General features: G+C 52.2%; 1 protein-coding gene across 5 annotated transcripts; it reads right to left on the bottom strand.

Moving 5' to 3' along the window:
* Positions 1 to 4,362: 4,362 nt before the first annotated feature.
* Positions 4,363 to 11,568, bottom strand: LOC135290431 (serine/threonine-protein kinase PAK 3-like). Of its 5 annotated transcripts, XR_010353203.1 has the most exons (10): positions 11,274 to 11,565; positions 9,853 to 9,962; positions 9,447 to 9,564; positions 8,513 to 8,612; positions 7,892 to 8,088; positions 7,427 to 7,561; positions 5,751 to 5,895; positions 5,589 to 5,637; positions 5,358 to 5,498; positions 4,363 to 4,506 (listed from the first exon to the last, which is right to left on the bottom strand). XR_010353203.1 is itself a non-coding variant. In XM_064404341.1 (7 exons), exons 2-7 carry the CDS (start codon positions 9,894 to 9,896, stop codon positions 5,851 to 5,853), a joined length of 639 nt encoding a protein of 212 aa, XP_064260411.1. In that variant the 5' UTR covers positions 9,897 to 9,962; positions 11,274 to 11,564; the 3' UTR covers positions 5,543 to 5,850. The 5 variants fall into 5 exon arrangements, 1 of the variants encoding a protein (XP_064260411.1); XR_010353205.1 differs by lacking the exon at positions 5,589 to 5,637 and having other exon boundaries at positions 5,820 to 5,895; positions 11,274 to 11,568; XR_010353202.1 differs by having other exon boundaries at positions 5,589 to 5,895; positions 11,274 to 11,564.
* Positions 11,569 to 14,723: the final 3,155 nt, after the last annotated feature.

Here is a 14,723-nt window from a genome sequence, read left to right as displayed (position 1 = left end):
TGCTTCCTCTAGGCCTTGGATGAACTGCTGCTCTTGACCTGCGGCCTTCTCCTGTTACCCATGAGGCTGGCACCTGAGGCATTTATGAGGAGGTCTAGAACAAAATGACACAGGAGAAATCCACAGAACCTGCGCTTGGGATCGTTTGCCCCGTTTGGTGCTTGCAAGTGTCCGCAGCAGACGTGGAGTTGGCAGTTCAGTCAGCTATGCGGCCCAGAAAGGAAAAGGCTCCGTTAGCTGAGGGAAACCAATTTACTCAGCACCTGCAGGCCAGAAATGAGGGTGCAGCAAATGACTGAAAAACACAGTATATGATACAGCACATATCCTCAATGGGCATGCCAGAGATTTCAAACCCACATCCATGCAGGAATGTGACCTTGCAGCTATCGCACAAGCCAAAGGGAGTGGCTTTTTGCAAAGACACCCGGAGGTCAGTGTGGGACACAGAACTTTTTCAAGAGCCGGACTGACCTGGGAGCTGGTGGAAGCGGAGAGAAGGGGCAAATGCGCCCATGGGTGCACCCACACTGTGAGGGCTGCTCCAAGGGCACCCCCTGCCACGCACAGCACATGGGCACTGCCCCGTGCAGAGGACATGTCCCTGCCATATTGACAACACCAACACTGCTCCAGTGTCATGCAAACACACATGGGTGGTTTGTTACTTGCCATGTTTTCCCCACTACAAAATCATTCTTCCTTCTGTGAATCCTGCAATGTGCTGGTTGATGTTAACCCTGCAGGAAATGGGCAGGAGTGACAGGCATTGCAATTCAGGGAACTAGTTTTAGTCAGAAGCATTGGTGGCCAAAGTACAGGGTGTGTGAACTTGGTGCCCGTTCTGCGTTACTCTTGGATCCTTTCAGCTACGGGTTATGCACTGCAAGCGGGTTTTGCGCTGTTTTGGGACAGCGTGCGCCCTTTCAAAGGAGTCCTTTTTGTCGCCTGATGTTGTAAAGTCTGTGGACAAATGCAGGCATCCTTTTTTATCGCCCCTGCGACTGTAGGGTTTGCAGGTATGTGCAGGTGTCTTTTCCTTTTGCCTTCTTCCTATACAGTTGGCCGATTGCTGCGGGCGTCCGCTTTTTCATCTTTTCCTTGCAGAGTCTGGGGACTTGTGCAAGTGGGTTCATGTTGCATTTTTGTTTCCTGGCCTGCAGACTGGAGCAGCACTGATGAAATGATGGAGTGAATCTGTAGAGCAGTTGGCAGGCCTTTCTTGCTGGTGTCATCCCACAAAGTTTTTTATGGTCCCATGGGTAAGTAGAAGTATTTTTGCTGGGGCAGCAGATTGAAACAAAAATGGCATAAAGATGCCATATGTTTGGTAAAGCTCCTGCCAAGAGCCTGAGCAAAAAATGGGGTGTCTCTTGCCCAGCAGGGTGTGTGCAGGTATCCTTCTTTTTTCCTGTGGCTGTAGACTCTGCAGACACATGGAGGTGTCACTTTTTCTTCCTTTCTCTTGTACAGTCTGTGGATTTGTGCAGGTGTTTCTTTTTTCCTTCCCTCTTTTGCTGTACACTCTCCAAAATTGTGCAAGCATCCTTATTTTTCCATTGTAGTTGCATGGTCTGGGGCTTGTGCAAGGGTGCATTTTTGTCCTCGTTTCACTGCATGCACTGGGCATTCTTGCAAGTGGTGCTTTTTCCCTTTTTGTTTCATGGTGTGTGGACTGGAGCAGCATAGCTCAAATGATGAAGTGAGTCCATAGAGGAGTGGGCAGCACTTTTCCCGGCCCGAGCTCTGCTGTTAAACAGAGCGGCCGCCCGCCCCGAGCCGCCGGTGCCCCGTTCAGATGGGGATGCCCGCCCTGGGTCCCTTGCGGGCCGTAGGGGGGAGGTCGGGGACCGTTCCCGGCCCTGGTCCAACACGGACAGCTGCGTCTCGGCTGCAGGGAAAGCGCAGGAGGCCCTGCAAGAGCGATTCCGCTGGGATCGCTGCTGCTGCGCGGTGGCTTCGGCACCGTCTACTCAGGGACGTGCCCCACAGATGGCGCCCCAGTGGGTGGAGGGGCTGAGATGGGGCGGTGGAGGGGGAGTGCGGAGGAATAGGAGGATGGGGCTTGGCACAGTGGGATCTGAGCTCAGGATGCTGCACCCCTTCACTCGCAGGTGGCCATCAGAAGTGTGTCGCGGCATGGCATCCCTCATTGGGACGAGCTGGAGATTGACCGGGGCCAGCGGCAGAAACCGGCACGTGACGGGCGGGGTAAGCCAAGGCCGGGCAGAGTGGAAAGCGCCAGGACGCCTGGAGGGGGAGCGGGCGTGTGCTCAGTGGAGGGCTCAGATCATCCTTGGCTGGGTGAGAGCTTCCAGACCCCTGGCACGGCATCAGCCCCACTGATGCCATTGTGGTCTTCTTGCAGCCCGAAGGAATCCGCGTACCCAGGGAGATGGAGCTGCTGCGCAAGGTGTCCAGTGGGTTCCATGGTGTTGTTCAGCTCTTGGATTGGTAGGAGCTCCCGAACAACTTCTTATTGGTGCTGGAGTGCCCTGAGCGCTCGCAGGACCTCTTTGATTTCATTCTGGCATGGGGGTGCCATGACGGAGAAGGTGGTGCAGGGGCTGTTCCTCCAGGTGCTGGAGGCCTTGCCACACTGCAGCAGCTGTGGGGTCCTGCACCAGGAGGTCAAACCAGAGAACACCTGGCCATGGGACAGGCAAAACTGATGGACTTTGTCTCTGGCATCTACCTCCAAGACACAGTCCACCCAACACTTTGCAGGTGAGCCCACGCAGGGCTCCGCTCCTGGTGGGCCCCGGCAACCCATGGCCCAACCTGATTATGGCTCCAGGGATTGCTGCGTTTGCTGCCAGTTTGAGACACACCTATGAGCTACAGAGAGCTGCCTGTATGAGACAGAAGGAACGATCAGAAGAATCATCCCACCTTCTCTCGCTGCTAAACCAGTTCATCTCTTCCTCATAAAGACAAAGTGCAGTGTTTTCTGTGCATCCATGGCAGCTTATTGACCTGCAGAGCTGAGAGGCTTTTTCCCCTGCTGCTTTGCTACAGGCAGATTTAGCAGCACTATCTAACACGGAGATACACAGAGGCACCACAAGCAACTGACTTTGTGCCACTTAAACTCAAAGGGCACTAGTCTCCGCAGATGGAGATGGAAGAGACTCACACACTCCCTGTTTGCTCTGTTGATGCACACGTGGCCGGCACGGCTTTCGCGGATGGAGAATAACAAGGGACAGCTCCCTCAGAGCCCTGCAGCCCAGAGATCTGCAGGGCGCTATGAGCACCTGGCCTTATAGGTGACCAGTCTGGCTGGGATGGAAAGCAAGCACCAAATCCTCGCTGACTTCAGTGGCAGCAGCAGCAGTGCCTGCATCTGATGCCTAGGTCTGAGTCTGGGCTGGACAAAGGACACACACACGGCACATTGTCCCTGAAGAACGTGACTTTGGAAACACCCGCCTGCCACTGTCTGCCGTTGTTTGTGCTGGGGTGACACCAGCCTGAGGCACCGGGCAGCCCTCAATGCCAGCTGGGACTGCCGACGACAGGCCCTGGCCTCCGGGACCAAACGCAGGGGGAAGTCACTCTCCAGATGCAGCTTGCAGATTGAAAAGGTTGCTGTGAGCAGCCACCTCAAAGGGCAGACAAACGAGGCTCTCCTGCATTTTAGCTGTGCCACACAGCTGCACAGCCCTGGGCGGACACTGCGGAGCACAGGGACAACAGAAGGCACAGAAGAAGGACAAAGCCACTCAAGCACAGAGACTTTTCAGGACAGCTGAGTCCCAGACAACCGCAAGCGTGGTGTCACGCCCCAGTCCTTTTCTGTTGACAGAGAGCAGGAGCAGTGGGTGCTTTGCCTGGCTGGCCAGGGTCCTGCCCGCCGCTTTCCTCTCTGCTCTCCTCTACTGCCAGCAGACGTGCCCACCTTCTTGGTTCCACTTGCCGAGCCTCGTACCTATTAGCCACGGCCACCTGGGAGGAGGGAGCAGTCACAGAGGAGACGTGCCGGCTACACCGAGCAGGAAACAAAAGCTTCTATGTGCACAGCTGAAAGCCCGTATCTGCACAGGATGCTTAGGCTGCCCTGCTCTTCACTGGGTTTTGGCTGGAAATGCACTTTTTTGGCTGGAATTGCACTTTCTTCCTCATCCACAAGTCCAGGGCTGGGCAAAAACTGGCCAATGGGCAGCATTCCAAAGGCAGTGGAGGTGGGAGCTGATAAAGGAAGGAGAGCGTTCCCAATTCCAAACCACAGCAGAAGGCCCTTAGGAGGGACTTTCCATCTTTAAGAAGGAATGGCCAATTCAGAAGGGAACGTAGAGCCTTATTCCCTGGCTGACGAGGAAGGGAATCTTGCAGCAGGCTTGAGGGCGTACAGGACTTTTATTGTGAGTGCAGCTCCAAGCTGCCATTGCGGAGTGTAATCCTGAAGTGATCCTGGTCATGTCTTCTGCTTCCTGCATTACTTCACTGCACATTTCCTTTGTTTACATTTGAAAAGCCCTTCGAGATGGCGGGGGCCCATGGAATCTGTGGATGGAAGAATAGAAGTACAAAGAGTGAAAGATACAACAGCAGCATTAAACCAGCTGCACAGCCCATCAATTTCTCGGAAGTATTTTGTCTCCAATGACTGGCCACAAGTCTGGAGTCTAAAGGGAATCTAGGAAGCCAAGTGTTCTCATCACTTTGGCCAGACTAGCACACACACCTTCAACGGGGTCACTGGCTAGGTGGCAGCCTTCTGCTGCATGTGAAACAATCCCTGCTCTTGTCTTTACTGCACAGGGAAGCTCAGGCAAAACCCACCCATTCCCAGCTGCCCTCAAAGGCAAAAGGAACACCCAAGTGCTCCCTGGCTGCATTCAAGGTCCACAATGGATTCTCTAGGGAATCCAAAATGTCTCTCCCAATACCAAAGGGACGTGGAACATGTGCTCCAGTTCATGCTGAGGCACACCCACCATACACAGCTCGATCACACAAAGAATGCACAGGATGTACTCAGCAGCTTCAGGCACCTCCTCAGCTGCCTGACAGCCAGCCCGCTGCCACAGCTCTAGCCTGGCTCTGCAGGGGGCTTCCTATGGGACCTCCCTCCTTCTGAGACAAAGCTCTGGCTTTCCCATTCTCTTTGCGTCAGCAACGCCATTCCCACCTTCCTCAAACCTGCACTCCGGTAGCCTCACACCTGACCGCTCCTTTCCCTCCTGGCACAAAGCTCTCTCCAGCACTGTTTACCACGGGCCGGCTAAGAGCCAATGCCGCCCAGACAGACAGTGTTCCGAGAAACAGTGCCCATAAGGAGCGCACAGCAGTCCAAAGCAACGCAGAAACTCTCTTTTCAAAGCCTTTGCCTTTTGGCTGGCTCTGCTTCGTACCTCTTCTCATTCAGCTTGCATGGTGGCAACTTCCTGCTTCGTCTCAAGCAGCCTTTCCTCCTGCTTCTTCTCTACCTCATCCAGGAAGTTTGCCCCTTGTGCCAGCAGCTGCTGTGCCTCCAAACGCTGCCCTTCCAGCTCCTGGTGAGGGGAGGAAGACACTTCCAATGAAATCCCAGCCAAGTTCCCCAACTAATCAGTGGAAACTTCATGCCTCGCAGCACCTCCCACCTGAAAAGTGCACATCAGTAGTGACTCTGTGGCCTCCAGCAATGCTGTCCTAAGCAGAAATGCAGAAGGAGGATCAGCAGGTGGGAGAAAAGGGGATGCCACCTTCCTTTCCTGCTCTGATGGCTGCCTGTTGCCTGGCCCCTCTCTCCTCAGGATTTCTACCTGCTCTCAGAGGCTCTGTTCTCCAAGTGCTCAGGTGGTCCTTCTCATCTCTTTTGCTTCCTGCATTACCTGGCTGCAGGGAGGACAGCAATCAAGGCTGTCAGAAGAGGCTTAAGAGAGGCTCCGCTGATTGCAGAAATGGATGCTGCCCAAGGGGAAAAAGAAACAAAACAAATCTAATTAAAAGAGACAAAGGAAAAAGGAAGCGTTATTTTCCAAACTGAGTTCCTAACAGGGTCAAGTTGGATTCCTCTAGTGCCCAGAAATAAACAGACATTGGACTCAAGAGCACCAGCAGCACATCTGCCTTCATGTGCAGCATGCTGCCATCACAGGCAAACACAGCCCAGAACTGCACTAGTCCATTCCTCATGGTGCTGTCACTTGCTGGGATTTTTGTCCTGGTACCACTGTGCGATTGCTTCTCGCTGTCCTAAGGATTTGTTCCTTTCAGGAAAGTCAACTTACAGACTTATTCAAGCACCTCTTTTCTACAGACATGGGCTATGTGAGTGAACAAGAGAGAAGTGGGGCATAAGGCATTCCTCAAGAGACTCCCAAGAGCTCTGAAAAATATTGATCCCAAGTTGTTCTCAGGAGCGCTGGAGATGCAGGTTTTCAGCAGCAAGCCAGGAGCAAGGACACAAGCAGCAGGGTGCAGATGTGCTCAGCTCTGGCTTGCAGGAAGAGCAGTGTCTGCCTCAGCACACCCCACCTCCTCCTGTGCCGGCCGGCATCTTCCTTCACAGCAGGCACAGCCAAGGAAGTGGCGCGGTCAGCAGCTCCTTGCCTGCCACCAAACCTGGCAGCAAAGCCACAGCCATTCTCAGCTACTTGACGGGGCCAGGCAGCACATGGGGCTGGCAAAAATCCTGCACAGCTGTGCCCGTTTGGCTGGCAGAAACCTCTAAGAGTGGGCCAGGAGGGACAAGCCGGTGCCCTCGGATGCTCACACTGAGCTCCTCAACAGCCCCCGTCTTCCCTCAGACCAATCTAAAACCGCTTGGCTGGGACTGCTTTCAATGTGTTCCTCAAGGCCCTGTCCCTGGCATTGCAATATTTCAGTGCCTTTGCTACCAGGAAAACCTGAATGCACCACCCAAGAGCAAAAGAGGGCCACAGAAATGAGCAGAAGGTGGGAGCTCTCCTCTGAGGAACGGCTCAGAGAATTGTGCTTGTTTAGCCTGGACAAGAGCAAGCTGCAAGGAGACTTCTCCGTAGTTGTAGGGGCTTCTAAGAAAGATGGGGACATATCCTTTAGCAGGGCTGATTGCAAGAGGACAAGGGGGGAACAGTTTTCAGCTTAAAGACACTCAATTCAGACTGGCTCTAAGGAAGAAACTGTTTACTAGGAGCGTGCTGCAACACTGGCACAGGCTGCCCAGAGAGCTGGCAGGAGCCCCAAGCCCGGCAACATTCAAGGTCCGCTTGCATGGGACACTGAGCAACCCGATCTACTTGAAGTTGTCCTTGCCGCTGGCCGGGGTTTTGCACTAGGTGATCTTCACTGGGCCCTTCTAACCTCAAGCAGTCTTGGATCCAGGTTGGGTTTCATTAGGAAAGCACCCAGAGCAGAGATTACTCTGTGGGAGGCCCATCTGATTCCCTGGAGTTTGGCCGAGGAGCAAAGCCTGGCAGGGAACAGCTGTTTGGCCCGCAGCCGCTATGCCTTGTACCTGCAGAAGTTCCTTGGCAGAGCCTCGCCTGTCCACATCCATCTGCAGGCAGCAGCCCAGAAATTCACACAAGCCAGGGGGTAGCCTGAGCTTGTGCAGGTCTGGTACCCCTTGCTTGCCTATCAGGAAGTTGGCCTGAAGCAAAAGGAAACATGAGACTCTACGTGATTCTGCCATATCCTTCAGTGCTCACCTAGACCCCATCTTTTAAGCTGCAGTCTGCAGTAGCAATTTCTTGCCTAGCAGATGCTTAGAGAGGAGCCTTCTGTCCCAAAGGAAAAAAGGCCCCAGTGCAGCCCCAGCTATACCAAGTTGCACCAGGTCTTGCCTTGACAGCTGATGTGAGCCCCAGGGACCTTTCTAGAAGTGGGTCTTGCTGGAAGCACTTCAAGCTCTGGGAATGGCATTTTGTCTGATGGACACGGAGGAGAAGGACACGGCTATCTGAGCGTATTTGCACCTTACCCTGTCACTGGTTTCCCGAACATAAGGAGGCTCTCCTGTGGCCATTTCTATTCCCACGATGCCAAGGGACCAGGTGTCCACTTTGGGGCCGTAAGGCTCTCTTCTCACAACCTCGGGTGCCATCCAGCAAGTGGTCCCGACCATCGACCTCCGTTTCCTCTGCTCAGGGCTGAGCAGAGCACAGAGGCCAAAATCAGCTGAGGAGAGAAACAAACACTGCTTCAAGTAGGAAACCAAGGAAAAGGGTTCCTCACTCTCAGCCCCAGAATGCAGTGCTGAATGGAGCTGGAAAAGCAGCTGGGCTCTCCTTGCTCAGGGCTGCAGCCAAGGACATGGGCAATTGTCCACTTAACAAGCCGCCCAGGATTCCCACCCTGACTTTTCCTCATTCCCGTGAACGTTTACACTGTAACTCACTCCCTTTGCAAGGAATACCCACAAACCAAAGTTACCCTGGATACCTTGTTGCTCTCTACACCACTCAGCACCTTACAGCTGTGCCCTGGGCTGGCAGAGTGCTCCCTGCCCTCTCCCCAGCGCCACTGCTGGGCACCGGGCAGCCTCTCCAAAGCAGCCCCACACCGCCTCCCCGCAGCGCTGCGCCTGACCAGGAATACCCACCCAACTTGACGGAGCCATCCCGGCCCAGAAGGATGTTGTCACTTTTGATATCTCTATGGATCACCTGGTTGGCATGAAGGAAAGCCAGGCCTTGCAGGCACTGCCAGGGGAAAAAGAAACAGGAGGCCAAAAGTTAGCCTGATCTGATTTCATCACACGCAAAAAGAAAGCTGCTGCTGAAGATGCACAGATCTCCAAGGAGCAGTGAGCGCTGCCCGGAGAAAGAGCTTGCTGCTGCAACACTGGGAGAGCAGGATCTTTCCAAGGGAAGGCACGTTAGCTTTTGAGGGGGAAACGTCAGTCCTTGTTGCTCCACACTGTCCCCTGCAAAGGCAGTCAGAATGAGCGCTGCTGCAGCGGATGCGCTCTCCCCGTCCGGACGACAAACAATGGTTTGCCAAAAGAGGAAAACGTCCCTGCCTTGGATACCAAGGGCATCACAGTCGGGCGGGAGAATGGAGGACAAGGCTTATACGGCTGCCTGGACAGCAGACTTGGAAGAAGCTGCTTTGTCACTTTTCAGCAGCAAGCACCATGCTGGGTGCCATGCCATCCTTTGGAGTGGAGACCCGTGACACATGAGTCGCTCTTTGGCTTTGCCTCTGGTTGAAAACTGGCACAGCAGCACCTTTGCCCTTACAGGCAAAGAAGGCAATGCAGAAAGGCTCTGGGCTAAGGCTTGGACAAGCAAAGTACAGAAGAGAAAAGAAAAAGTAAACAGGCACAGAGAGTTCAACACCAGTAGATAAGAGTAAAGAACAGACTACAGTAGGGGCAGGGACGCTGGCAGGCAGCTCAGTCCACATGCTCTTTCTTCTCTGGAGCATAAGCGCAACACAGAAAGGAAGCTCTGAACATGGAATCCCTCGCTTAGCGGCGCTTTCGAAGGATGAGCCTTGTGCAAGCCATCCCTAGCACGAGCAGGACCCCTTACCTCCCGACACACTGTTGCTATGTGTCCTACAGCCATCCTTCTCACGCTGACCACATCACCTAAGGAGCCTCCATCCATATACTCCAAGACCAGCAGGACAGCCTCATTGACAAGGTAGCTGCAAGATGAAAGCCACAGCATGGAGCTGAATGTGCACAGCTAAATTGCTGTACGGAAGAAAGGACTACAGCTGAGTTTTGTTTCCAGGTTTCTGAGATCAGACTTCAAGCTCTTTATGCCAGCAACCCCTCATGGCAACAAAATGCATTCTCCTCCCATGCCTGGTGAAGGGGTGGATTGATGTTCATCGAAAGATCCTTTTTCTGCCAGTGGCTAAAGAGCTTTTAAATCTTGGCCTTGCAAGTATGGAAACAAACATTCCCAGAAAATTACCAGGACTACTTACCTTTCTAGGTAGGTGACAATATTGGCGTTCTTATTTTCACTCATGACCAGGATTTCTTTCAGTACGTCCTCGCAGCCCTGGTGCTGGAGATTAAGTTGCTTTACAGCCACCTACGATGACATTGAAAACTCTTAGGGACAGAAATGACCAGAGCCTCTTTCTCCATGCACTCATGGGTCTGGATGCCTCGTCACCTTGGTAAAAGGGGACTCTAAACCAGCAACCACAAAGCGCTAACAGAACTCTCTGCACCCGCAGACTTCTCAAATAAGCTTTGTTTAGCACTACTACGATCATTTACACATGTTTAACAAGCCAAAAATAATTTTGCTCCTGTGAAGACAAATTGAAACCACTGGAAATATGTTAGCATTTCTAGGGGCTTTGGCCAGCGTTTCCCAGACGGCTGCCATTTCGATTGTGTGTCCAAGTAAACACACACATACATGACAGGGAAAATGCTGTCCAAAAAAGAACTCCAAAGCGACTCAAAGTAAAGTTACAATCCTAGCACATCCTAACTTCTTCAGTTTGGCTTTTGCAACTCTGAAGAACAATCTTGAACACGCTTTAGACTTGAAATTATTGAATGAGTTTAAAAATGACAAAGCCTTTCTGTGGTACACTACGGATGCGCCCCAGGTTAGAAGCACAGGGCTTAGGGCTTTCGGATGCCTCCTAGACCTCCCTCCAAGTGCACTTCCTGAGCGCAGCACTGCAGGTGGATAAGGAACTATCTTATCTAACTCCTTACTATTTCGGAAGATGGAATGTATTTGCTGAGAGCCACAAAGGAGAATTCAGGACCCTGAACTTTTAGCCCCAAAGAGCAGCAGGACTCCCCAAGACACCACCATGTCTGCTCAGTACAGATAGCATCTCTCTAGTGGAATGTTACCAACATGTGAACTTCTTCTCATTCATCTGTGCGTGTGTGTGTATGTTTTGGGGCTGGGGGGTGGGTGGGTGGGTGGGTTGTGTGTGTGTGTGTGTGTGTGAGCAAGGTTCCCTAAGGCTGAAAGGCAAAACTGTGCTCCAGACAAGATCTCTCTTTCTTTAGGTCTTGCATTGTATTTTGCATCAGAACCTCATGATGGAAAACAAAATATCTGTGTCTGAACCTGAGCTTAAGAGGAACCGGTGTGGAATGACAGCTCTTGCCATCAGCTGCTCTATGCATATTTATCCGGCAAATGGAAGCTAGCATGTCCTTCTCTGAAAGACACCGCTGCCATCGTCGCATTCATTCATTCAGGTAGGAAGGACAAAGTTTGTCCAAAATGCACTTTGCAGCCTGCCTCTAGACAGACGGCTTCTGTGGGACAGCCTTTGCAGCAAAGACAGGCGGCCCAAAGCTCTGGCCCCAGACCACATCACAAGGGAAAGCACTCAAGAGCTGCAAAATCTGCATGGGCACTTACCGCTTGTCCTGTGGCAGCGTTGAAGGCCTTATAAACAATTCCAAAACCCCTAGGATGAGAGCAGTGCAAAAACAGAGAAGTTGTTCAGTGCTGAGAAGCAAAAGGCAGCGCAGGCAGGAGCTCTCTGCTGCCTGCAGTCTCTCTAAAACACTGGGCTTTGTCTACTCTTCAGCCAATGGCACAACAGCCCAGCAGCCCTCAGCCATGCAGAATGTCCAAGCGAAAAGCTGGCTCACACAGGAAGAAAAAGGGCTGCTAGAAATCTCCAATGTACATGCTAGATTATGCATGTGGGGGAGTTTGCTTTGCCTTGTCCTTCTTGTGTCTGTGCCTGTGGCTTGCCTTGGCAGGCAATGAAACACACAGTCCTGCTGGGCCTTCTCACCGCTCTCTTTTGATCCTACCTGCCCAACTCAGCCAACGCCACACAGCCTTTCTTATTTTCCTGACCACTGAATACTGTTTCTAGTAAAGTACTACTAAGAAATGCTACTGAGAGCTGTTATCAGGTGATAAGCTGCTCTCTCAGGCTTTCCTACCTTCAGGAGTGTGGCCATACATACAAAAGCATGTCTCCTGGGAAAAGAGGCAAACTGGTGCCCCATTTTTGAGGGACAAGAGGACTTCCAGGTCCTGCTCCTTGAGGCAGCCAAGACATTGTCAGCATCCAGTTTTCTTTGATGATGCCTGGTACTGCCTCAGCACTGAGACAGGGACAATCTGGAGCCAGGCTCTGAAGAGGCTTGCAGCTTGCCTGACTTCCCACGTGCTATTGCACCACCAAAATTCCTGGCCCATGGTTCTGTAGAAGTAAGCGTGGCTGCACTCACCCACTGCCAATACGTTTCCATCCGGTGTACTTCTTTTCAGGATCTCCCACACTCACCACACGCCCTGAAAGAAACAAAATGCAAGAAGCACACTTGAAAACAGAGATGCTGACTTCCAGGAGATCTGAAACCCAGCTCCACTCTCTGGGGCTCTGAGCAATTTATGGTCACTCGTTTAACCTCAACAAGAACAACAAGAAGAGCAGCCCCAGCAAGACAGGCAGCTCTGCAGCACAGCTGGCCTGCACAGAGTCTGATTCTCCCACACTCTTTTGAAGGATTGTCTTGAGGGGAAACTAAGCCCACGGAAAAACCATCCGAGCAGACAGAGAACAGAAGAGAACAGGCACCAAGGCAAGTGGTTGTCACCTACAAACAACAAGGAGGGCTGAAGAATTGGGAGCCTTCACTTTCTTGGCAAGAAAGACTCTCTTGTGAGATTGAACCAAAGGTTCCATACTTCCATACACTCTGGAATCTGGGATGAATTCTTATCAACATCTGCTTTTTTGCAGAGCAGAAAGGATATTGCAAAGTGAATTCCAGGAGAGGAGGGGATTTTCTCTTCCTCTCAGCAGCTTGCCTAAAGAATGCCTTGGCATTTTTAGAGAACAGCAGCTCATGCTACATCAAAGAACAATGGCTGTAAGAATTAGAACCCTTTTCATTTAGGAGCAGGCTCAGTTCTGAAGACCACTTTGCCTGTCCCACATTTAGTGAAGAACGACAAGTGCTGGTCTTCAGTGTGGGCTGCAGCAGTTACTGGCACTGGACTTGGCCCCTTGAACAGCACCCACGTGCCCCATCTTCCCAAAGGGCACAGCCCAGACAGGTAACAAGGACAGTGCCGCTGCTCAGGCGCTGCCGTGACACAGGCACCTGCACAAATGAGATGCTGTTTCTCTCACCAGTCCAGGTGGCAGCTGCAACCTCACAGCTGAGGAAGGCTCCAGCCCCTGCAGTCACAGCAGCCATCAGTGGCAGGGCAGCTATGACAAAAAGCTTGGCAAAGCCCATCAATGGCCACTGACAAGCACTATGGGGGAGCCAGAGGCAGACCCAGCTCCGTTCCGAGCTGTTGACCTTACTCAAGACAGAACATGATTGTTTTTGTGCTCAGACCCACGGAGGAGTCGATCAATCCACCTTTTGTCCCAGCAGCTGATGGCAGACACTGAGTAAACTGGGCTCGGTTCTCTACCTGACGGGTATTCTCTGACAGCACTGCACTGGCAGCTATTACTAGCTGTAAGAAGCAACTCAGTTGTACTGCAGAGTCACTAAGGCCTTGGTGTGCTTTCCTAGAGTGCAGGAATCTGTGCAGGGAAGGAGGCCAATGCTCCCTATTCCAAGAATATTTCCCAGCTGAGCATTAGCAGTGACAAAGTGCCTGGCAGCGGAGGAATATGCAGCAGAGGGGCTGCAGGCTTCCTCCTGAGAATTGCCAGCAGGGCACTTTTATCTGACCATGCCACATAGATGTGTCTTTTTGATGCATCTTCCAAAGCATACCACTAAAATTCCCAACAGGGATTGTAAAAATCTTGTGCTGGATTTCTTCTTGTGGGGACATTGAAAGCAATTCTTCATCTCTGACAGCTTGGGATTGTTCCAAGAATGTAACTTTTTAATTTATGGGGCAAACTGAAGAGACCTCTTCCAATCTTCTTTGTGCTGTCACCTGATGTTCTCTTCAAGGAGGTCAGGCTAGTGGAGAAATCTTATCAAACCCAAACTGTGGAAGGAATAGTAGAAGTACTAACACTCATAAAAAAGCCCACTAGCATTCAACTAGCCCCACAGCCTATCAATTTCTCGGAAGTATTTTGCCTCCAACGACTGGCCACAAGTCTGGAGTCTAAAGGGAATCTAGGAAGCCAAGTGTTCTCATCACTTTGGCCAGACTAGCACACACAACTTCAACGGGGTCACTGGCTAGGTGGCAGCCTTCTGCTGCATGTGAAACAATCCCTGCTCTTGTCTTTACTGCACAGGGAAGCTCAGGCAAAACCCACCCACTCCCAGCTGCCCTCAAAGGCAAAAGGAACTCCCCAAGTGCTCCCTGCCTCCCTCCAAGCACAACACTGGCTTCTCTAGGGAATCCAAAATGTCTGTCCAAACACCAAAGGGAGGAGGAACATGCGCTCCAGCTCATGCTGAGGCACACACACAGTAACACACTGCTCGATTGCACAAGAAATCCACGGGACGTACTCAGCAGCTTCAGGAGCTGCTTCTCTCTCTCCTGGCTTGAGCCGCGTGAACTGCTCATGCTCCGGTTTCCAGGCTGCAGACCGGAGGCCTCTTGGCAGGATGCTGCTGCTGCGGCACCTTTGATGGGGGATCCTGCGTCCATCTGGGACAAGAAATTTGTTTGTGTCAGAAAGGTGCCTGGCAGGGATGCCCCAGATACAGCATTTCAAAGGCAAGCCCATAGCAACAACACTGGTGTTAGGCTGCAAGCTGAGCTGTCAACTCTTCCTCCTTCAATCAAACCCAAACAAGCAGTCAGAGACTACAGCTTGTCACAGGCAGCCGTAGTAGAGACCGTGAAAGGGAAAGGCCAAGGTTACACTTCACCCTCTTCTGAGGACTGCATTCAGCATGGACAGGGACAACT

The sequence above is a fragment of the Passer domesticus genome, chromosome Z (assembly GCF_036417665.1).
Source record: "Passer domesticus isolate bPasDom1 chromosome Z, bPasDom1.hap1, whole genome shotgun sequence".
Lineage (NCBI taxonomy): Eukaryota > Metazoa > Chordata > Aves > Passeriformes > Passeridae > Passer > Passer domesticus.
The sequence above is the reverse complement of the archived record's forward strand: the minus strand, read 5'-3'. Positions and strand labels throughout refer to the sequence as shown.

Excerpts from the sequence above, each read along its gene's own strand:
- LOC135290431 (XM_064404341.1), bottom strand. The coding sequence starts at position 9,896 with ATGAGTGAAAATAAGAACGCCAATATTGTCACCTACCTAGAAAG. Across the intron at positions 7,562-7,891 it reads TTCGGGAAACCAGTGACAGG|GCCAACTTCCTGATAGGCAA; the intron begins GTAAGGTGCAAA and ends CTTTTGCTTCAG. Across the intron at positions 5,896-7,426 it reads CTGCCAAGGAACTTCTGCAG|CATCCATTTCTGCAATCAGC; the intron begins GTACAAGGCATA and ends CCCCTTGGGCAG.